Genomic DNA, 24,647 nt, shown 5'->3' on the forward strand with positions numbered 1-24,647 from the left:
AAACTCTGGAAAGAGGCCATGGTTAATGAAATGACATCTTTGCACAAAAATGAGTCTTGGGATCTGGTGGAGTTGCCGGCTGGAAGGAAACCCATTGGCAGCAAATGGGTGTTCAAGAAGAAGACAAATGCAGAAGGAAAGGTGGAGAAATAAAAAGCTCGGTTGGTAGCGAAAGGTTATTCCCAGGTGCTGGGAATTGATTTTGGTGATATTTTTTCTCCTGTTGCCAAGGTAACTTCTATTAGATTACTTTTAACTATTGTTTCTGCTTTTGATTTTGAGGTAAACAGATGGATGTGAAGACATCATTTCTTCATGGGGATCTGGAAGGGGAAATCTACATGAAGCAAACTGAAGGCTTTGCGGTGAAGGGTAAGAAAGAACTGGTATGCAAGTTAAAGAAGTCTCTGTATGGGTTAAAACAGTCACCAAGGATGTGGTATCAGAAATTTGATACATTTATACGGGGACTTGGCTTCACTAGAAGCAAAGAAGATCACTGTGTGTATTTTAAATTAATTGGTGACTGTGTTATTTATGGTCTTGTATGTGGATGATATGTTGCTGGTTGGAAATGACAAAGAAATTATCCAGGATTTGAAGACCCAATTTTCCTCCAAATTCGACTTGAAATATCTTGGTGCTACAAACTATATTTTGGGCATGGAAATCAAAAGAGATCGAGCAAAGAGGAAGCTCTGGTTAAACCAGAGGATGTATTTCAGGACAATACTACAGAGGTTTAATATGCATGATAGTAAATCGGTGAAGGTTCCTATTCCTGTAGGTGTGAAGTTATCTGCTGAACAGTGTCCCAAGACACAAGAAGAGGAAGAGGACATGTCTTGTGTTCCATATGCAAGTGAAATCGGTAGCCTGATGTATGTAATGGTCTGTACTAGACCAGATATTGTACATGCAGTGGGAGTATTGAGCAGGTTTATGCAAAAACCAGGGAAGGAGCACTGGACAACAGTGAAGCGAGTTTTTAGGTATTTGTGTGGCACTAGTGATTATTGTTTGTGATACCAAGGAAGACCAGGATTGGACAAAGTGTTGGATATTCATGGCTTTGTTGATGTAGACTTGACTGGAGATATGGATCAGAGAAGATCTACAAGTGGGTATGTGTTTAACTTATTTGTAGGTGTAGTCAGTTGGATGAGTAAGAAACAATCTGTAGTGGAACTATCAACTATAGAGGTAGAATGCATAGCAAGCACTCATGCAAGCAAGGAAGCAGTTTGGTTGCAAGGATTGTGTTCAAGTATGGGGTTAGTACAGGGAGCTATAAGGATAGACTGGGACAGCCAAAGTGAAATTTTCTTGGCAAAGAACCCTACATATGATTCAAAGACAAGGCACATTGATGTTCAGTATCACTTTGTGAGGGATATGATAGAAGGCAAAAAGTTGTTGCTAGTAAAGGTGGTCACTTTAAAGAATACTGCAGATGCATTGAAATAATCTATGAGCTTTGAGAAGTTCTCTTGGTGTAGAGAAACAATGGGCATTGCAGGGCTAGATAAATGACTAAGCTCTCTTGTGGCCCCCTATGGAAAGAAAAAAACAAGTGGGAGAATGTTGGGTTGTGTTATATTCTTTCCATGACTAGCCCACGTAGTTAACCGGGGGGGCGGAGGCCCCCCTTCGTTGCACTGATTGCAAAGCAGGGGGGTCATAGGGGGTTTGAGGGGTGCAGGTAACCCCTCTCTATGGGGTCTGGGGTAGTGCCCTGAAAAATTTTGGTTTTGGACCCTATATTAGTTTGGGCGGACCTACCTATGGTTTTGTGCATGATTTTCGCACATGGTTTTGGACGCGATGGTTTTCAGTCCATGGTATTGGATGCTTCGACATGTATAAATATGTATTGTAACATTGAAAGAAAATAATGAAAAATCAAGCTGGTAGTCCTGGTTTTGGGATCCAGGGGAAAATCTATGTGTATATGTGTTTGATGTGTTATGCTCTCGCATTGTTTATTTTCTGTGTTTTAGAATTCTTATGCAGGTAATTTTTGTACGGGGTTAAAACCTACAGGTAACTTATATTTGAGAAGAGATGTGGCAGCTACATGCCTCTAAAATCTGTGAAAATGAGGCTCAAGGGCCTATTTATTATTGGAAAACATGAGAAAACCCTAAACAACTAAAACCCTAACCCGAGGATATGTAACACCAAGAGTTTGTGGGCCTTGTTGGGGTTAGCTGGGAAGCTAACTTCCCGGGGTCATAACTTGGTCATATTATCTCTGTTTGGTGTGTACGATATCTTCTTGGAAAGGTCTCTTTGAGTAATACAAGAGTTTCCACAGGCCCATATATTTTTCTACAAGCCTACAACACCGTTCAGGGGATCAAAACTGCTCCCGAAGTTCAAGACCTAAAAAACTACTAAAAATAGTAGATGTTGAAATAAACAAGGAAACAAATGAAACTAACTAGAGTTCTAGGTGGGATAGGTGGGTGGCCACCAATATCCACCTAGATCACATTGGTTTTAAGGATCATCGCATCTCTATGGACTATTTTGCTTGATGTTGTACCAATTCTTCTTGTTTATGTGTTTGTCTACTAGGGTGGTACTATTACCTCTCTCTTAGAGACTCAATCCCCCCCCTGAAACAAAATAAATTTGACACAGATATGACTGAACACTCAACAAGAACACCTCCTTTTTTTTGAAGGCACATTTTCACTCCTTTGTCTTGCTAATAGTTAGAGCCAAGGCATATCCTTAAGACAACCAACAATTGAGCCATATTCCGAATGAGGCTTGTATCCCAAATGGTGTGAGGTATAATTGGGACCAGATATCAGGGATGACCCTTGAATTTTGGTGGGGCTAGCACCTCCAACGATTTGGTAATGTCTAGCCCCAACTCTACCATAACCGACTTTGACATGAGGTTGTGGGACACCCCGGAATCAAACATACAATTATGCAACAACTTATTATGCACGTTTAGGGTCATGTAGAGGTAGGATTGCTTCCATCTTATTCTTCTACATGAGGTCCAAAATCTACATGTAGATGGTATTCTTGGATGTTCACACTATCAATGTGAGTGAATTGTTTAGGTGGTACCATGATCTTCTATATTAGTGATTGGTAAGTTGGGTTTTGTTCTAATTCCAATAAAGGAATGTGGACTTTAATTTTTATTAGGTCTCACTCAAGGTTAAAAAGAGGGACTAAGTTTCATTCTTCCTCCTTTGATGGTTGAATATGTGGTGCAGGAGGCAAAGGATCCATAGGCACTTCCGGTTCCTACAAAAAAGTTAGGTTTTGGTCTTGGTTATTATTTCTCTTTTTTAATGGGATTTCTTGCACTGTCATTGAGGGCTCGAAAGGCAGGAGGATGTTGGTTTGATAAATTTTAGGATCAAGTGATGGCACCATTGGTTTATTTGGTTTAATATGTTGGTTAATACCAGAAAATATTCCTTCCATGGGGTGTATGTCATACGTCCTTCTGATCTCTACCATAATAGAATCTATTAGTTTTTGTTATTGAGAGGGAAAGATTTTGCAGCCTTCATACCCTTCACCATCATATGGTATATTACTTTTGGGTGTTTCAAGTGAGTGTGCATAATTATTTTCGGTAATGTAAAAGGTGGGACCTTGATCTCCTACCCAATTTATGTCTCCATCATAGGTATTACCCATTTGGATATTCATCAGTTTACAAGTTGCGATCTCTCCTTACGAGGGGCTGTATAGGTTGTTCCTTAGGTATTCTATCCCTATTCATTTGTTGTAGATAGAATGGATTGTGAAAGAAAGGCAGATTACGAGGAGGTTGGTTAAGGTTCTTTCTTGGCTATTCAAATTCGATCTTGGAAATACTATTTGACAACTTTCTGATCAATTGATTCATTTCTTTGATCTTTTCTTTGGATGGGTCCTCTTGATAAGTAGGATGGTCAGGTTCCTCTTTGATTTTCTTCTTGACTTTGTCTCAGCTTCCTCCCATATCTCTTTTTGGGTCAAAATTTTCATTCGTTGTATCCACCCTTCTCAATATCGCTAATGTAGTTAGATTTCCTTCCATATCAACTGCATTAGATTTCATGTCGGATAAGTTTTGTGGTCACCTCTCTCTGAGCTTGATAGAGAAATTTGGCTTGAAGGCAGCAACATAGTTTACCATGGCTACAATGGAAGTAGGTTTGATCTCATTTGGGATTTTTTGTAGAGATTTTTAAATATCTTTGTGAGCTCCTCCACATTTTCGGATGGCCTTTTCTTTTCTACCAAAAACTCCATGAGATAATACTAAAATTCCTTCTCACCCCATTGAGATCGAAAATTTATTTTGAAATCATCCCAGGAATGCAATGATTGAGGAGTAAGTGTACATAACCATTTATGTACGTCTCCTTCATGTTGGAATGTGTAGCTAGGTTCACTCTTCATAAATATGAAATGTAATTTTGATTCTTGTATATTGTAAAAAGAAAGAAAATTTTATTATTGTTATTTTTGTAACAAGGGTTTCATGTTCAAGGTCTTTAATTTAGACGTTAACAACCCATTGAGTGGTTCTAGGGTTTGTCTTAGGGTTAATAAGTCAAAAGATTCATTGTCATATAAAGAAGGCCCCATCGGGCACATTGTAACATGTAGAAATAATTATTTTTGTATTTAAAAGTGTCAAAATACCCTCCAAGACCAGGTCGACTTGACAACTAAGAAGTCAACCTCATTAGGGCATGTCATCCTCCTTGGAAGCCTATATATAGGAGGGAAATTGACCTCCTATGGACATTCACTCATATTCTCATCATTTAAGAGAAGGAGAAGTAGAAGGCTAGCAAGGAAGGAACTAGGATGAAGGACGAAGTTTTAGGTTATTTCTTTCTATCTCTCTCTCTCACATGTGTGAAGAAGGAAGGCTAGGGTTTTGATGCTGCAAGGTTGAAGTTGAGGAAATTTTATAAAGAAGGTTGAAGGAAGGTCTATTAGGTCACCTACAAGCCTTAAAAGGACGAACACAAGCAAAGTTCAAAGGAAGCCTTGGAAGACCTGAAATTGATCACACATGCGGAAGCATTAATTGTTGCTGGGGCCGAAAATTTTAGACCTGCAGTGGAGGCCAAAATTCTGTTGCTGGGGGTCAAAATTGTGCAGCTGGAAGAGATTTGACTAGTTTTGACTTGGATAGAGGAAAAAGATCATCAAGGAGGCCAGACTTGCTCTTGGAAGGGTATTGGTCTTGATCTTGAGGTCTTAGAATTTGTCATTTGAAGAATCTATAAGAATAAAAGAGATTTGTGGGCTTTCCTCTCAAGTGGAGAGGTTTTGGCCTTGGCTTGTAACCTACATCATGTGTTCTTGTGTATTTTTGATATTCTTGTTTTGGTAGTTGTTTGATGATAAGAAAGACATAATAATAAGAGAAGAATATATTAATCAAGAAAATTATAAATACATTACAAGCAGTTATCAAGTTGAAGAGAAATCATCTTAGTTGCATCCCTTTAGATTTCTCAACATGGTATCAGAGCCAAGGTTGGCTAAGGGCATGATGAATATCAATACATCCTTGAAGAAATCATTGAAGCAATGTTCTATGGTGGCAAGTCATCTCATGCAAGGTATCAAGGCATTATGGAATATCCTATTATCCATCAAGAATAGTATGATCAAGACTTCTACAAAGGACAAAGGGTTATTATCAACACTTACAGGTATGTTTGAGGATGAATATATCTGGGTAATCAACAATGGATCATCAAGACATATGATAGGTGAGGAAAAAAAACTAAAGAACTTATCGAGAGGAAAATCCTCCTACTTTGTCGAACTTAGTGATAAGAATAGCTATCCTGTAAGAGGAATTGGATCAACTTCGTTGGAGTTGGAGAATGGAGGAAACATTCAGCTCAATAAAATTATTTTTATGCCAAGTTTGCAAAATAACTTATTTCTATCTCATTTCTATAAGACAAGGGAGATAGATTCACTTTTATAGATGGTGTTAGGATCCTATAATATAGGAATCAAAGTGTGTTTGCCTCTTACTATTCATCTAGGAGGTCTGCAATCATTGGAGAGACTACTTCAAGAGTTCTACACCATCCAAAAGACATTTAAATCCTACCCATTTGACCCATTTTTCCAGAGGAGGTGTGAAAACATACAGATCATGGAGGCTACTTGGACTTGCTACGAATTTGCTACAAAATTTAATGTTTTTTTCATCATTTTCAAAAGGTGTTTCTAACCAAATGGAGCTGAATTTTGGAACACCAAAAGATGTTTTTTCAAGCACAGACACAAAAACAACACACTTATCTACAAAACCTCCCTCAATTTTGTAACACCTGTCAGGATTCATGATATAAGAGCTCATCTTTGAACCTTATTTTTCCATAAATTTGGCCCCCTCTGCTATGAAATTTTGAAATTTGGAGCTTCTAGAAGTCATACCAGTCTACTCTATTATGGAAAATTTCGAAATTTGGAGCTTTTAGAAGTCATTTAGTTGTTGGATAAGTGTTGATAAGTTAAAGTCATGTAGTTTGAGTTGTTAAACAAAGATGCATTGTTTGAGTTGATGTTTCTAAATTGTACTAGCTTCTTCCTATTTTTATGCATAGCAAGTAAAGATGATTGTATGTAGCCCATTTGACTTATATGGATTGAATAAGACCACTTAGAGTGGTAACTTGAATTCCTTATTGTATATAATGATGTAAAGACATGGAAAATGGTTCTGGTTGGTAGTTTTATTTTGAGAGAAGACTATTGGCACTTTCTGTAGTTTTTCTGGGAATATTAGTACAAATCCACTTGCATAAGTACAAGTCATCTTTCACCAGAGATCATGCACATTATTCCTTTGTTTACCATATTATATCTAAAATTTTATGAATGTTTGAACTATATTGTTTGGAATTCATCCATTGTAAGGTGCTCCAACGCATGCAGTTTAAGTATTATTCCATTTTGTTATGATTATATGTTTAGAATTCATTCCAAGATAAATGATATGTTCTTAATAATCCTCATTCCATTCCTTTTTGCTAAATTTATATCAAAGATTCATCCTCTGTTAGATCCCTTTGGTATAATGGACTTTTGGTCTTATTCTTCCCAGACATCTTAATAATCATTTTTTTCAATGATAAGCACTATTAATCGCGCCTTTGCTTCGTAACAGATTTACCAATAACTAGTTTGATCATAAGCACTCAAAGTTTGACTCCATTTCCCAATGGTACTCCTTTCAAAACCCTACTAGCACAAAATTTAATAAAAAAACTCATCCTTTGTCCAAGATCTAGCCAATGTTATTCATTGAAACCAGTCTTTTGTGACTAAGTTGAAAGAGAGAGCCATCTCTAGAGTTGGAAGGGCTAGTTTCCAATTTCGCAAGTGGTTTTTGGTTACCTCTGGGTTTCCTTCCTACTGCCAAGTGAAATTACAGAGTGCTAACAGATGGAAAGGTTGTGGTATGGGATAAAAGATCTATCATTGACAATGAAAAAATCATTGGGATTTGTGAAGGAAGAAGACTCTATAGATTGTTGAACCCTCTCTCTCAAGCTTTCGTTCACATTGAAGGAACTCCATGTGAACTTTGCAATAGAAGGTTTGGAAACCTTCACTACAAAATCTTACCAACTCTAAATTTGATGGTGAATGACATCCTTGAATTCAAGAAGGATCATGAAGGAGTATATAAGGTATGTTCTTTAAGTAAAAATGTTAAGAAACCATTCGGAAGCAGTGCTTCAAGGTCAAAAGAATTTTTGGATCTCATTCACTCTGATGTCTGTGCTCGTATGTCTACGAAGTCTCTTGGAGGTCATCTATATTATGTAATATTCATTGGTGATCACTCAAGGAAAACTTGGATCTATTTGCTGAGGCCTAAGGATGAAGTATTCGACAAATTTAAAGAATTCAAAGCTAAAGTAGAGAACCTTACAGAAAGGAGGATAAAGGTACTAAGATTTGACAATGGAGGAGAATACACATCTAAGGAACTCATAGCTTTTTGTAAGGATTTTGGGATTAAGAGGGAGCTGATAGTCCCATTTAATCCTAAACAAAATGGAGTTGCTGAATGAAATAATTGACTGATTGAGGAAATTGTTAGAGCCATGTTACATGATCAAGACTTGCCTAAATTTCTATTTGGTGAAGCAACAAAAGCTGCTACGTAGGTTTAAAATAACAGTCCTCATAGATCACTATACAACATGAATATTGAGGAAACACTAACTGGGAAGAAACCAAGCGTAGACCATGTCTGAATATTTAGCTGTCATGTCTATATTCACATTCCAAAATATAAGAGAAAGAAGTTGGACCCTACAAGCATGAAGGGAATATTTTTTAGCTATAGTAACACATCAAAGGCATATAGGATCTACATAAAGGAAGGGAATTTAATAGAAGTAAGCAGAGATGTAATCTTTGATGAAATTATTGCATTCAAGAAATCGAAGGACCTCTCAATTGACTCTAATGATGAAGTTATAATATTTGAAGAAGAATGCACTAGGGAGGGAGAGGATTCAAATCATGAAGAAGTAGGTCCCAATGAATCTCTGCAACATGTCATAATCCCCGAGAGTAAAAAGAGACCTAATTGGTTAAAGTATATGCTCGTAGATGTGGAGGGACATGGAGCAATGAAGGGCTCATTTAGGGAAACTAAGAAACCTAAAAGATATTTAGGGTATGCAACCTATATGACAAATTTAATTGAAGAAAAACCATCCACCTTTGAAGAGGTTGTCAAACATAAAGAATGGAAAGATTCCATGAATGAAGAATACCAGTCAATAATGAAGAATGGAGTTTTGGAAATAATTCCTAGGCCCGAAGACAAATTTGTGGTAACTTCCTAGTGGTTATACAATATTAAACATGCAATAGATGGAAATATTGATAAATATAAGGAAAAATTTGTGGCTAGTGGTTTCTCCCAACAAGAAGGCATCAATTCTGAAGATACATTTGCAACTACAACTAGGTATACAACTATACAATCGTTTGTCTCTTTGGCAAGATCGATGGGATGGAACATCCATCAAATGGATATCAAGAAAACATTATTGAATGGTACTATCGATGAAGAAGTATATATAGAACAACCCTTGGGATTTGAAGTAAAATATAGATAGAATCATGTTTGCAGGTTAAAGAAGGCACTTTATGGCTTTAAGCAAACACCAAGGGCTTGGAATGAAAGGATGGACACATGCCTACAAATATTGGGATTCTAGAATATTTCTACTGATCTGAATCTCTATATCAAGGTTGCGAAGGATGAGCCCATAATCATTCTTCTATATGTGGATGATCTTCTCATGACAGGAGTTGAAATTTGTATTCAAGAGCGTGAAAAGAAATTGGTATCATAATTAGATATGAAGGATGTGGGACTGATAAACTATTATTTGGGGTTGGAATTTTGGCAAGGACCCGATGAGATATTTCTAGGTCAAAGAAAATGTGTGATCAAGATGCTAAAAAGGTTTGACATGATTAATTGCAAACCTATGAGAACCCCTATGATCACAATTTTGAAGAGGCTAATAATTTCTAATTCAATCCTCGTGGATTTGACGAGGTATAGAAAATTGGTTGGCTCACTAATGTATTCGGTAAATACTGAACTAGACATTTGTTTTCCAGTGAATATTTTCAGTCAGTTCCAGGTAGACCCAAGCATGGTCATTGGATAATAGCCAAGCATGTAGTGAGATATCTACAAGGAATAATCCACTACTACCTAATGTATGATAGAAATAATAATGTCCACTTGATTGGATATACATATTTTGATTGAGGAGGCGGTGAGATAGATGGGAGAAGCACTACTGGAGGATGTTTTAGTTTGGGATCCTCGATATACTGGATGAGTATAAATCAAGAATAAATTTCTTTGAGTAGTGCCGAGGCTAAATTTATTTCATCCTGTGATGTAATTAGAGAAGTTATCTGGTTGAGGAAGCTGCTGTCCGACTTGTTTGAAGGATTGATGGACCCTATAGTGATACATTTCGACAACACCAATTATATAAGGTTGTCTAAAGACCTAGTTTTTCATGTAAATACAATGCACATAAATAAAAAGTATCACTACATACAAAAGTTGGTGCAAGATGGATTGTTGCAACTATTGTATATCTCCACTAATGAGCACGTAGCTGAAACATTGAAAAAATCTCTTCCTAAAAAGAATCTTGTGTATTTTAGAGACAAACTTGGATTGGTTGATATATCTTCCCTAGTTGAGAGGGAAAGATTGATCATTCTTGTATTCACTTCGTGAAGCAAGAATGGAGGATTGGGTAAGAATATGGTTTTCGATACTCTTTGAGGATGAGGTATGACATCCAAGATAAAGAGTAGTTGAAGAGGAAATTCATTAAGTATGTGTTATTCTAAGATAGGAATGTCCCAAAAGTATGTACCCTGTGAACACATGGGTGGGGTATGTTCCTTGAGAGACAATGATGATGGTGTCTATCAGTTAATCGTCTTGCCAACATTACGCTCTAATATTATGGAGAGATGGAGTTGTTAGTCAAGGCCTTGCTATGTGACAATGCTGGTTGGTATGGGTTGACGGTGCTGGACCTACCAAAATTTAGGGGATCTCCCCAGTATGAAGTCCTAACTAGACCTCACATCATTTTGTGTAGGATTCCCATACAGTACGATGGACCAGTTGCCATTATCTTAAATATATGCCTTAGCTCTTGCTTGTCAGCACATGAGAGTGGTTTACTTTGTCTTCAAACAATGAGGTTTGTGTGCCTAGTGAGTGCTTAGTGCCGCTTGTGTCAAAGTTCTTTCACTGTAGAGGGAGAGGGTGGAAGTGAGTCTCAGGTCAAAAGGGAATAGTCCCAACTCTACTAGAGACACACAATGCAACATGACATCTGCAACTTCTGGTGGAGTAGTCCACATGGATGCGGTAGTCACAAACACAACGTGAACAAATAGCACGTACAAAACCCATTGGAATATTCCACATGAGTGCGATAGGCATTATAACAAGTTTAAAAGAATGAATCTATCGAGTGTCTGGTGGGATATCCCACATGGGCGAGACAACGTTAACAATTGATACAATATATTTCCAATATCATATTTACTAAAACAACCGAAATATTTCAACTGTCGTAATACAGGTTAAAGCAACATGCATTACAAGGGTCCAAAGAATAGTCTTAAAAACGAACATAATACATGTGTGAAAACGCGCTGGTCTATTAATAGGCTTCTGAATCAAGCAAAATTTCCAAGTCACATCCGTACACAATTACATTACTAACCCCTATAGCGGGGCATTGGAGCCACTGCTCGCTCCTCAAAGAAACGATTACATACTCTCAAGGCTATGCGGGAGGAGCCGAGGTGAAAATTATTTTTCATGTACAAATGAGTAGTATTTATAGCCAAGGGTAAAACTAGCCCTTATGACTATTTGACTTCCCTCATGACTGTTTGACTTACATGAATCTTCAACTTTACATGACTCTTCAGTTTTACATGTGGGTCTCTTGGACTTCCACGTTACAATACATTGATTACAACAGTGTGGCCCATAGTAGTGATGTGGATGAGATGACTCATGACATGAATCGACACAACAAAGATGGTATGTTTATACTGGTGGTGGTGTTCATGTCGAGTTGTAGTGTTGCTGAGTGATGGATGTGTTCTTGGTGTATCATAGCTTCACCTCTGCATGGTAAGGTGTGTAGAGTCTTCGATGGTCTTGGTGTTTTCTTGATGTTTCATGTGCATGTCTCTCCTTTGCTCCTACTTTTTCATGATCCATGTGTTCGTCCATTTATGAACAAGTCTCCTTGCATGTGCTCCTGCTTCATCTCATTCGTTGTCATGCCATGTCTCATCCATATACCTATATCTACAATCACCCATAATGAGACAACATGAAATCCATAAATATCCTAGTCCACCATGATGTATTGATTTTGCTTTTCGAAGCAGGTGACCAGGAGAGAGGACAAGGCTTTGAAACTATGCAAGACAGGTTTCAAGCAGGGATGCAATCTCCAGGATCTGTCCATGAAAATTGCACAGAGGTCACTGGGAGGCTGAGATGGGCAGTCCAGATCGATAGTGACTGTTTTTGGGATCTGGATTGGCTAGAGGGCAGATTTGCCTAAATTTTTCAAGGAGAAAGTGCATGCAACAGAGGGAGACTGGTAGTAAAACCTGCGCAATTTCTCATGGGAGCTGGTAGTGGGCTGTGGCAGGCTATTGATGAAAATTGTGCAATTTTTCTGGGGAGCTGGCAGCGGGCTACGAGAGGCTACTGGCAAAAAATGAGCAGAGGTGGGAGGCTGGCCTACTAGACATCCCTGTGTAGTTTTTGAGCTAAGGGGGATGTTGGGCAGCTAGGAGATTACTCATAAAAACTGCACAATTTTTATGATGAGCTACAGGTCGGATGATAGGGTGACTGGCTGAAAACACTGCACAATTTTTGAGGAAAGTGCAGCGACAGGCGGTGGGTGTTTGTCCCGCATGTTTGAGAATTTTCATCAGTCAGTGGAAGCGGGCATGCTTGGTAGATTCTGCGCAAATTTTTGGAGGAGTGAGGTCGGGGGTCACTACCTCATAGGCCACAGATGCTTAGTGACACAACATACACCATCTAGAATATAAAAGACATACTTTACTTGATGCAACAACCTTCATAAAAAGAGTGTGTGAAGTCAGTGTGAAACATGTCTATGTGATGAACACCACTCATGCACACACAATTCCCTTGAAGCAAGACAATATTCCCTTTGTATGACAAACAACAACCCCTATGCCCGATGATGACACATGCTGCATAAATATGAGAACATGGATGACCCTTAGGATCAAGGAGGGGAGATTGAAATCATTAGCTTACCAACAAGTGATCAAGGATGATGGATTATAGGATCCAAGGTAGGTTCTAAAATTTGCATGTGAGCCAAAATTTTGGGGGGTGGTTGTAGCCGTTACAACACTTGGCGACACACTGGTAGAACTCCATCTCTCTGAGTGGACCTTGTTTCTTGAAAATAAAGTCTAATCCTTCTGGTAGTATTGTCAATTCTTTGATCATCGTGGTTTCACACTAGCTTGGTTGAAAGATGTAGTCCCTACCATTCTCTTTATCAGTCAACACACATCCAAGCCAAGTCAACCTAGTTTTTTCTATTGGGGATGAGGGGTATATTGGTTCACAAGTAATATGACAATCAGAGTTTAATTTTCATCTCTGGTGTTGCTCCGCTGTCAGCAGGCCTAGACAGTACCCCGACAGAGTCACGCAGGAACATAAGCATCGCTCCGCTGTTAGCGAGCCTGGTCAGTACCGCCGTGGAGTTTCTTGCATCACCTCTCTGCGTAGGAAGCTTTTCTCTTCTTTCGCCTTATTCATTTTTCATTTTTTTTTCAAGGACTATGTATAGGAACTTACTTATTACATAGGTGGAAGAGGGATCCAAACTTATTGAGATCATAAGAGGTTGTTCCTTCAGATAAGTATGTTATTTCTACCTCTAACATACTTGTTAAGGTTTTCCCCCTCACCTTACTCTACTTTATTGAGTTGACAAGGGTTAACCCAAAACAACTGACTAGAGTAGGTGGTACTAGTTAGAGCACAAGCATTGTGTTTTCACGAACACTCACTCTGAACATAATGTATTTTCCATCAAGGCATCATCGACTGAAGAAAACAAGATCTTCATAAAGAGAGAGGACAATAGATAACTGAGTGTTGATAGTTGTACATGTCCTCTTAAATTTACCCAGCTTGTCTTGAGAGCCAAACACGGTTTCAAGAGAGGCTAACCTATAGGTATAAGCAAGAAAAGAAAGAAAAAAGCAAAAAGAAGAACTAAAGAGAGAGAAAAAAAATTAAGCAATAAAACCAAACCAAGTAAGTAAGAAAATAAACATGCAAACCAGAAAGCAAAGAAAAGAAAGAAGAAAAGGCTACTCCTACTCCTACGCTAAACTATGCATGGGACTACTCACGTGAAGTGATATTTCCAATGAAACCATCGGTGCATTAGTTAGCCCATGTTGGTGAAGGCATGGTTACCAAGAAATATATGCATGTAAAATAGTGAACAAGAAATATAGATCAGGGTAGACCAATATGCTCCGAGTTCTAAAACATCCACAGAATAGAAAAGAGTGAATGCACAAAACAAACATTCTGGAGACGTACCATGGTGTTGCGACGCACTGCATTCAGATGGTAAACATACACATTCTTTGGACTGTGATATGCGAGCGAACATGAGAAAGAAAAACAACTTATGCTTTTCAAGCACGCTCGTTGTGTAAGATTGGTCCAAAGATTGAGCAATGGGATCGTGTGATTCGAGTGGAGGAAGTGAAATCTGGGTGTTTGATTGATATTCTATGCGAAGCAGAGAGTGATGAGGAGCCTTGGGAGTTTCAAATTTTTTCTAATTGGAAGTGGAACTAACCTCAGGATAGTGAGGGCCTGAAATAACCATGAGCCTAGGCTGAAGTGCCTTGACAACATGTAGGGTTTCCACTCTGTCAATATGTAGATCATCGGAGACCAGTGGCTTAGACATATTAACAATGAGTGAATCAACATGTGATCAAATGAAGAAGTACATAGATCATGCACGGTCAGAAAATTTGGGATGTTCGTCGGCATCCTCATGATTTGATGAATCATGCACAGGGTTAGGTGAGAAACAAGGATGCTCACCCTCTGTGTTTTCAAAAATGATAGATGAAAAATGGGATGGATTTTTAGAGGAATATTTGTCCTCTCCCTAATGTTATGATAGACTGACATCCATGTGTCTTGTGAATGATCAGAAGTAGAAAAATTTGGAAATGAGTTTCACAGGGGAAATCAATAGTGGCAGAATCACAAGGGATGTTAGGATAGAGAGGATGAGGCACAGATGGAAGGGAGTCATCCTTCACCGTGTGTTCTTCTTTATATTCCTGAACACACTCATCATGAATGATAGCACAGGTTGGTTGCACAACACCAACTTTGTCAACAACTTGGTCCTCGTTCACAACAAGTGTGGAGTCCAGAATGGAGGAACACAAGAAAATATAGTCTGGAGGATCAATAAAATGCGGGGATGGAGGTTGAGGTAACAAGTCCACATGACAACCAACAAGTTTACAAGCCAAATCTGCACAGATATCAAGAGCATGTGGGGTAGAAGGATGTGAAAGTTCAACATATGTGTGTGCATGTTCTTTCACATCACTTTGTGGAGGTGGAGCTGTTTGATGAGAGGAAGGCGAAAAATCACTTGTGACAACAATCATGTCCGCTTGTGATTGCGCATCTCCATCACCGAAGTATGTTTGGAGGGGTTCAAATGATTCTAAGAGTTGCATATTTTCATATATGTAAAGAAGATACTCAAATATTCCATTAAGGAATTCCCAATCAATTTCATCTTTAGGAAATCGATATGCAATATTACGAAAGCACATGTAAAATTGTTCAACAGATTCATCTGGTGCTTTCCATAATTTCTGAATTTCTTTATTGAGCACTTTATAACCAAAATGATTGAAGACACAGTCTATCTCTGTGACCAGATGAGGGAGAGAGTGAATAGATTTTTCAGGTAGTGTGGCACACCAATGTAGTGGGTGCCCTCGAAGCGTGTATGCAAATAGTGTGCAGGTCATGTAATCTTCAAAAATTTCATGTCTTTCACATGAGCCTACAAAGCCAACTGCGTGTCTAACCAAGGCTACTTGGCCTCCAACATTATATGTTTTATGTGACAAGTTATTCCAAAGCTCTTTCGAGATCTCAAAGTCATTTCTGTAAGACATACACTCCAAAAGAGAAATTCCGTGTTTAGTCATGATAGGTATGCAGAGATTCAAAACATATTTTGAGGATTTAACCTGTCATATGGCCCTCCTTCTAGTGCCAGAAATGTAGATGGTACTGGACCTGCCAACATTCAGGGGATCTCCCCGGTATGAAGTCCCAACTAGACCTCACACCATTTGGTGTAGGAGTCCCATCCGGTATGATGGCCCGGTTGCCATTATCTTAAAGATATGCCTTATCTCTTTCTTGCTAGCACGTTAGAGTGGTTTAATTTGTCTTTAAACAATGAGGTTCACGTGCCTCGTGAGTGATTAGTGCTGCTTGTGTCAAAGCTCTTTCACTGCAGAAGGAGAGGGTGGAAGTGAGTCTCAGGTTGAAAGAGAATAGTCCCAACTCTACTAGAGACACACAACACAACAGGATATCCGTAGCTTCTAGCAGAGTAGTCCACACAGATGTGGCAGTCACAGAGATAAGGTGAACACATAGAATGCATGACACCCAGCGGAATGGTCCACACAAGTGCGAAAGGTGTTATAACAAGTTTACTAGAATGAATCTGTCGAGTGTCTGGCAGGATATCCAACATGGGTGAGACAACGTTAACAATTGATACAACACATTTCCAATAGCATATGCACTAAAACAACTGAAATAGTTCAACTGTCTCAATACAGGTTAAAGCAACATGAATTACAAGCATCCAAAGAATAGCCTTACAAATGAATACAATACATGTGTGAAAACGTGCTGGCTTGTTAACAAGATTCCAAACTAAGTAAAAGTTCCAAGACACATCTGTACACCATTACATCACTAACCTCGATAGAGGGTCATTGGAGCCACTACTCACTCCTCAAAGAAAATATTACAGGCTCTCAAGGCTATGTGGGAGGAGCCAAGGTGAAAAGTCCTTTGCATGTACAAATGGGGGGTATTTATAGCCAAGGGTAAAATTGGCCCTTGTGAATGTTCGACTTCCCTCATGACTATTTGAATTACATGACTCTTCAACTTTACACAACTCTTTAGTTCTACATTTGGGTCTATTGGAATTCCACGTTACATTACATTGATTACAATAGTGTGGCCCATAGTAGTGATGTGGCCAAGATGAATCAAGACATGACTCGACACGACAAAGTTAGTATGTTCATGCTGGTGGTGGTGTCCATGTTGAGCTGCAATGCTGCTGAGTGATGGATGTGCTCTTGGTGTATCATAGCTTCACCTCCACATGGCAAGGTTCTCAGATTCTTTGATGGTCTTGGTGTTCACTTGATGTTATATGTGCATGTCTCTCCTTCGATCGTACTTTGGAATGCCCATGTGTTCGTCCATTCATGAACAACTCTCCTTGCATGCACTCCTTGTTCATCCCGTTCATCATCACGCCATGTATTAGCCATGTACTTGTATTTGCAATCACTCATGATGATACGAAATCAAATCGAGAAATATCCTAGTCTACCATGATGCATTGATTTCTCTTTCGGATGTAGGTGACCAGGAGAGAGGATAAGTCTTTGAAACTGCGCAAGGCAGGTTTCAAGCTAGGATGTGGGCTCTGAGCACTGTACACGAAAATTTTACAGAGGTCATTGCGAGGCTGAGATGGGAAATTCAGATCGATAGTGACTGTCTGCGGGAACTGGCCCAGTTGGAGGGCAGATCTGCACAATTTTTTAGGGAGATAGTCTAGGTGGTAGAGGGAGACTGGCAGCTAAAACTACATGATTTCTCCAGGGAGCTAGCAGCGGGATGCGGGAGGCTGATGGAAAAAATTGCACAATTGTTCTAGAGAGCTGGCAGCGGGCTGTGGGAGGCTGATGGAAAAAAATGTGCAGAGTTGGGAGGCTTGCCTGCTGGACATTCCTGCGTAGTTTTTGAGCTGAGTGGGATGCTAGGTAGCTGGGAGACTACTCATGAAAACTACGTAGTTTTTAGGATGAGAAACAGGACGGCTGGCAGGGTGACTTGCTGGAAAAATTGCGCAATTTTGGAGGGTAGTGCAGTGACAGGAAGCAGGTGTCTGTCTAGCATGTCTGTGCAGTTTCTTTAGTTAGCAAAAGTGGGCATGCTTGGAATCTTCTGCACACTTTTTGGAGGAGTGAGGCCCGGGGTCACTGCCTGGTCAAACTCTCCGGTTGACAAGTTGGAGGACTGGTTGATTTGCTTGCAGGAAACATAGATTGTAATGGCTTGTTGAGAAACTTCTACGTTGTTCTAGGTGACAGTCATTCGAGTCAATTCCAGGATTGTGCAGTGGAAACTGCTTGGAAGATAATCTCAAGCTCTGCACAATTCTGGGCAACAATACATGATCACTGAGGGCTAAAACTATGCAACACAACTTAGCGAAGGTCTGGTTTTTTGAGGGTGGTCCGGTCGACAGAGTTTTGACAAAATGACTGTGTGTGAACAAGTGACTTCATACACGTATGACCTTGCAAACACACACTCAACATGACTTGAGGACAAGACACCTCGAGCTATCAAGATAACATGCACTCAATGTGACTAACCGACGGGTGTGAGCGACAAGCGTGACACTTGTGATAGAAATTTGGATGATTCCGACGACACTTGCGCGAAAATAATTAGAACATCATGTGTGAGTGTGATATATGTTTATATAGTGAACACAAATCAAACACAACCTTCAACATCACTAAAATGATGTTGCAAGCATGGCATAGCCATCAACATGCCGAAGACAACAGTTCGTCAAACAAGCGAAAATGAAGCAAGATATGTAGGAGAAACACATAAAATGACTTATCATGTTCGAGCACATGCATGTTACTGAGGACATGATGATATGACAAAGACAGGAAGTTCCACAAACTCAACTTAGAGGTGTACTTCAAAAGGTGTTCTTTACTTATCATACTTACCATCAAGATGATCATGCATCTGACAGAGTTTGCATGTGGTCCTGATCTTTTCCATTACTTGGTTCCTTGGTCCTTCTCCTCAACTCCTTGGAAGTGATTTTAGCATGTCACCTTTTCCTGTAGTCACTGAGAGGTAGATCTGCACAATTTCAGCAGACAGTGATTACTATCGGAATGAGGCCCTAGGAGGCCCGTCTGTGCAGTTTTTGCATGCAAGACAGATAGGGAAGCTTGGAAAAAATTGCACAGTTTTGAGGCACAGGACACTGCTATGGGATTGTGTCCCTGGAAGGACACCACTGTGCAATGTCTGAGTGAAGTCCAGTTGGACTCCGCTGCGCATTTTTGGAGAGGAGTGCTAGTTGGGGTCTTTGCAGGCTGCAGGGTTTCATCATGCAAGGGAGGTTGGTGTATCTGCAGGCTGTGGAGTTTCAACAGGCAGGGAAGGAAGCTTGATGGTTGAGAACCAAAGCACATCATTTTGAGAATCTGGATGAGGCTAGGTTGCTTGGGAAAATGGCTAAGTGTGAGATCAATGAAACATATGTAAACATTGATAGGACTTGATTGTAATCACACATAGAAACTTAGTGACACAACGTAGACCATCTAGAATACATAATACATACTTTTCTTGATGCAACAACCTTCGTGACAAGAATGCGTGAAGTGGGTGTGAAACATGTCTATGTGATGACAACCACTCATGCACACATGATTCCCTTGAAGCAAGACAACATTCCCTTTGCATGACAAACAAAAACCCCTATGCCTGATGATGACACATGTCGCATAAATATGAGAATGCCTACAACCCTTAGGATCAAGGAGGGGAGATTTAAATAATCAACTTTCTAACAAGTTACCAAGGATGATCGATTACAGGATCCAAGGCAGGCTCTAAAATTTGCATGTGAGCCAAATATTTGGAGGGTGGATGTAGCCGCTACAACAGTATGATGCAAAGAGATAAGCTGAAATGATAACTTATGAGATGGCTTACTGATTTGAATTTTCTTATGAGATCTATTTAATTTGAGAATGTCCATGTACCATTATGAATACCTCCCTAGTTAAGAGGGAGCATTGAAATGTTTAACTAGGCTCGGTCTTCATAAATATGAGATGTACTTTTGAATCTTGTATATTGTAAAAAGAAAGAAAAAATTATTATTTTTATTTTTGTAGCCTAGGTTTCATGCTCATGGTTTTTTATTTAGAGGTCAAGAACCCATTGAGTGCTTCTAGTATTTTTCCTAATGTTAAGAAGTCAAAAGAGTCATTGTCATATGAAGAAGACCCCACCAGGCACATTGTAACATGTAAAAATAATTATTTTTGTATTTAAAAGTGTCCAAATACACTCCAAGACCAATTTAGCTTGGAAACTAAGAAGTCATCATCATTAGGTTATGGTGTCCCCCTTGGAAGCCTATATATAGGAGGGAACTCGACCTCTTATGGAAAGTCACTCATCTTCTCATAATATAAGTGAAGGAGAAGTAGAATAATGCTAGCAAAGAAGGAAGAAGGATGAAGGAAAAAGGTTTGGGTTATTTATATCTCTCTCTCTCTCACATGCGAAGAAGGTAGGCTAAAGTTTTGATCCTGCAAGGTTGAAGTTGATGACATTGCATAAAGGAGGTCGAAGGAAGGTATATTAGGTCACCTACAAGACCTATAAAAAGGAGGAACCCAAGAAAAACTCAAAGGAAGAATTGGAAGCCCCGAAATCACTCTCATGTGTGGAAGAAGTAACTCATGCAGGGGCCGAAAATTTCAGATCTACAATGGAGGCTGAAATTCTATAGCTGGGGGTCAAAGTTGTATAATTGGAAGAGATTTTATTGGGTTTGACTTAGAAAGAGGAAGAAAATCATCAAGGAGGTCAGAATTGGCCTTGTAAGGGTATTGGTCTTGGTTTAGAGGTCTTGGAATTTGTCATTTGAAGAAGTTATAAGAAGAAGAGATTTATGGATTTTCCTCTCAAGTAGAGAGGTTTTAGCCCCGGATTGCAACCTATATCCTATGTTATTATGCATTGTTGATATTCTTGTTTTGGTAGATATTTGATGACAATAACAAAATAATAATAAGAGAAGAATATAATAATAAATAAAATTAAAAATACATCACAAGTTGTTATCAAGTTGAAGAGAAATCATGTTAGTTGCATCCTTTTATATTTCTCAACACTTCAAGGGTTTGTACAAATAATCTCATGAAGACTTCTTCATCCTTGACCATGAAGTTTTCAGTAATATCCTAGAATGCGTTGATATATTATTCAACAGTCCCCCTCTTTTCACCACTTAATCGGGGTAGAAACTTTAGGTAATTTTCAGGCATATCATGTAGAACCGAGGCAATGATAATGGGGCATATCGTGCTGCCACCCAAGCCAATGGTTGAATTTTATGATTACGAGGTTGACCTTGGATGGACATAATGTGTTGTAGAATCACATCCCTAGCAGTGAATGAGATTGGGGTCCTAGTTTTTTCAATTGTTTGTGGAGTTACCTTTTGTGGTTTGTGTCTAGGACTAAGTGACTTAGTATCTCTCCATGTTGCCTTTGAAGGCCTTACACTTTTATAACTAGCCCTGAGCATGATAATTTAGTGATCACTGTTGCTGAAAACAAACATAGAACTCTGGTTACTTCGGTTCCTAAGAGCTCAATGAATAATGTTTTAGATCCTTGGTTCAAAGTGTACACGAGATGCTCAGGGTTGGAAATTGGAGGTACTAGGTCTTGATCAGGATCACTTCGGATATGTATTCTTGATGAATTGAAAGTGTATTGATGCATAGTAGAGAGAGTATGTTAAAATCAAGGAAGAGTGGTTAATACCGAATATGGTAAGTTGAATATGTAGAATGGAAACACGTGAGGAGTTTTTGCATTGTTGCCCAGTGGTGAGTAGGATAGACAAATGGGTATGGATTAATTGTATGAAAATTAAAAGTTTGAAAAATGGAGTCATTAGGTGGAAGGCACAACTAGTAATTATAGAATCTGTCCACCATGGAGGTATGCAATAGATTTCATCTTTCTTAGGGAAAGAAGTCAAATTTTCCCCGATAATGATGCCAAGATATTTTGGCTCCCTAGAGTCACATTACTCTTTGCTATAATGTAGAGATTGGGAACATTTATATGTGATTCTACCTACTGTTATGCTTATGGAAATATTCAAAATTGAAACTTGTTAATGATAATATTACAATAATTGATGTATTTTCCACATTTGAGAACCTTTGACTCTGTTACATTGGTTCACGTTTTTTAATCTTAATGATAGTCAAAGTGACATGATTTTTAAACAGAAAGGTAAAATCATATATTAATTGACCTCTCTAAATATATTATGCAAAGGAATTTGCAATTGAAACTTGAATCAACTAATATAACAAAATTCGTTTGGTGAGGGAGAGCGCTGAAGACGAACGCCTAGGGTTAGGGTTTTGGAATGGTTTGCCTCTGGCGGACTTGCACCTAGTCAGGGTGTAGGGGGAACCTGAACCCAACTACACAAGATCAGATCAAGCAATGCTAGATTGATTGGAGGAAGAAATCCTGAAAATCGACAGGACTGACAAAAGAAATGACAGAGATAGATGGGGGGGGGGGGGGAGAGATCCCCTCCTATAAAAATGTAGCAGCAAGAGAAACAAGCCGAAACATATCGAGTAGCAGCATAGGGAGACGTAGCAAGGACACGCCGGTCATGGGGGCAATATGGCAAGCAAGGATGGGGAATAGATGTCTGCTGAGAGCAAAAAAAAAACCCAGGTTTGTTATTCCAAACAATAAACTTGAGGGGTACAGAGGATATATAAAATATCACACTCTAATCTGTAAGTTTGTAGGCACTCGGCCATCTGAGAAAGACCTGGCTAAATGGATACAATAGAGATGGAAGCCCAAGGGGCATATCGACCTAAAACTAGGGGCAAAAGGTTTCTTTACAGTCATTTTTGCTAACCTGGAGGATAAGGAGAGGATCTTTGAGGAGGGACCCTACTTCTTCAATAATGCAGGCCTTTTTATGAGACAATGGGAAGAATGCTATAATCCAGATAAGGAGAAAATGTTAGCAGCACCAATATGGGTTAGACTGTTTGGGCTTCCAATAGAGTTCTGGGATCCAGAGATTCTAGAGGGGATTGGGAACTCAATAGGGACTTTTGTCAAGGTGGAAAAAACTACCAAAAGAGGTAGATATACGTCATATGCCAGGATTTGTGTCTACATGAATATCACAGAACTGCTTCTGGACTACATTGAAGTGGAATACCATGATGAGGTATGGCAACAACCAGTTGATTATGAACATATTCCATTTCGATGTAGACGATGCCATGAATACGGCCATCTGTACAAATCATGTCCGATGATTGCCAATGGAACACCAACAGATTTTGGAAAAAAGGAGAATATTGAAAAGGAGGAAGGGAAAAGAGGAGGAGACAATGAAGGGTTTACAGAAGTGCCGCGGCGAAGAAAATCCCAAAGAGAACAAACTAAATAGAACCCACCCTCTCCAGAATTCACTCAGAAAAGTCAGAACTAGTTTGAGATATTACAAGAAGAGGAAATGGAAGCGGAAGGTGAGGATGGCGAAGATGAAATAGTAGAGCATATAAAGGAAGACAAAGGAAAAAATAAAGTGCAAACAAATATGGAAATAGAAAAGGAAGGGGAGAAAACAGAAAGACCTCAAGATCAGAACCAAATGGAGATAGACCCACAACAGGACAAAGGAAGCGAAGAAGAACAAGTCATGAAGAGACTTCTGCAAGAATGGAGGCATTTGGATGAAAGATTCATACCAGAAGACCAGAAACAATTATATAAAGACATGTTTCAAAGATACAAGGAGAAACGAGGGATAGTAATAATAAATCAGCTAGAACAGCTAGGGGCGCAAGGAGGACAAAGCACAGATGTGGGTACTATAGGGAAAGGAGGAAGGAAAAGAGGAAGAAGACCTATGAGTGAGACCATCCAAATGGTTGGAGAAATGCTGGTAAACTCAGGAAGAGTGGTGCCCTTGTTGGAGGTATTCCAACAACCCCTTAAATTGTTAAAATGATCATCACAACCTGGAATATTAGAGGGTTGAATAGTAAGGGGAAACAAAGATATCTGAAAGAGAGACTTAAAAAAGATAAGCCCAATATAATGCTAGTTCAAGAAACAAAAATCAGAGAACAAAAATTAAAAGATATTATGAGCAATTTCAAGCCGCATTATGAGATAATAGGTCAGGATGCTATAGGTAGCGCGGGAGGCGTGGCAATCCTCTGGAACCCAGAGGAGATTCAATTTGAAGATTGGGTTAGCATACCTTGAATCCTTTCAGGAAGATTCAGGAATATAGGATCTCAGGAATGGGTTCTTCTATCAAATGTATATGGTCCTCACATACCGAGAGAACGCAGGATCTTCCTTCAAAATCTGGAAACTATACGCTCCATGTTTCCAGCCTCTCCATGGATTGTTGGAGGAGATTTCAATATGATCACATCTCTAAAGGAGAAAAGGGGAGGCCTTAGAAGAACAGACTCAGATATGGAAGCTTTCGAAGATATGATAGCAAAACAAAGGCTGGTAGACATTCAAACGACAAATGGGATCTACACTTGGAACAATAGAAGAGGAGGTATACACCAAATTGCCTCCAGACTAGATAGATTTTTAATATCAGAGTAGATCATAAATCGGGACATATTCATTGAAGCAATGATTCTACCGGGAATGGGATCAGACCACTGGCCGATTAAAATAGAACTTGACATCAAAGCCAGCCCCAAGAAATGGCCCTTCAGGTTTGAAGCCTTTTGGCTAAGGGATCATAAGTTTATGACGAAAGTAGAGGAATGGTGGAAAC

At 39.2% G+C, this 24,647-nt stretch overlaps 1 protein-coding gene across 1 annotated transcript; it reads left to right on the forward strand.

Moving 5' to 3' along the window:
- The first annotated feature begins 22,844 nt into the window (after window positions 1-22,844).
- Window positions 22,845-23,285, forward strand: LOC149210609 (uncharacterized). Its single transcript, XM_089399016.1, has one exon. The coding sequence runs from the start codon at window positions 22,845-22,847 to the stop codon at window positions 23,283-23,285; it is 441 nt and encodes a 146-aa protein (XP_089255142.1).
- Window positions 23,286-24,647: the final 1,362 nt, after the last annotated feature.

The sequence above is a fragment of the Pinus tabuliformis genome, chromosome 1_2 (assembly GCF_031772625.1).
Source record: "Pinus tabuliformis cultivar Carrire ecotype Pingquan chromosome 1_2, CPIR1, whole genome shotgun sequence".
NCBI lineage: Eukaryota > Viridiplantae > Streptophyta > Pinopsida > Pinales > Pinaceae > Pinus > Pinus tabuliformis.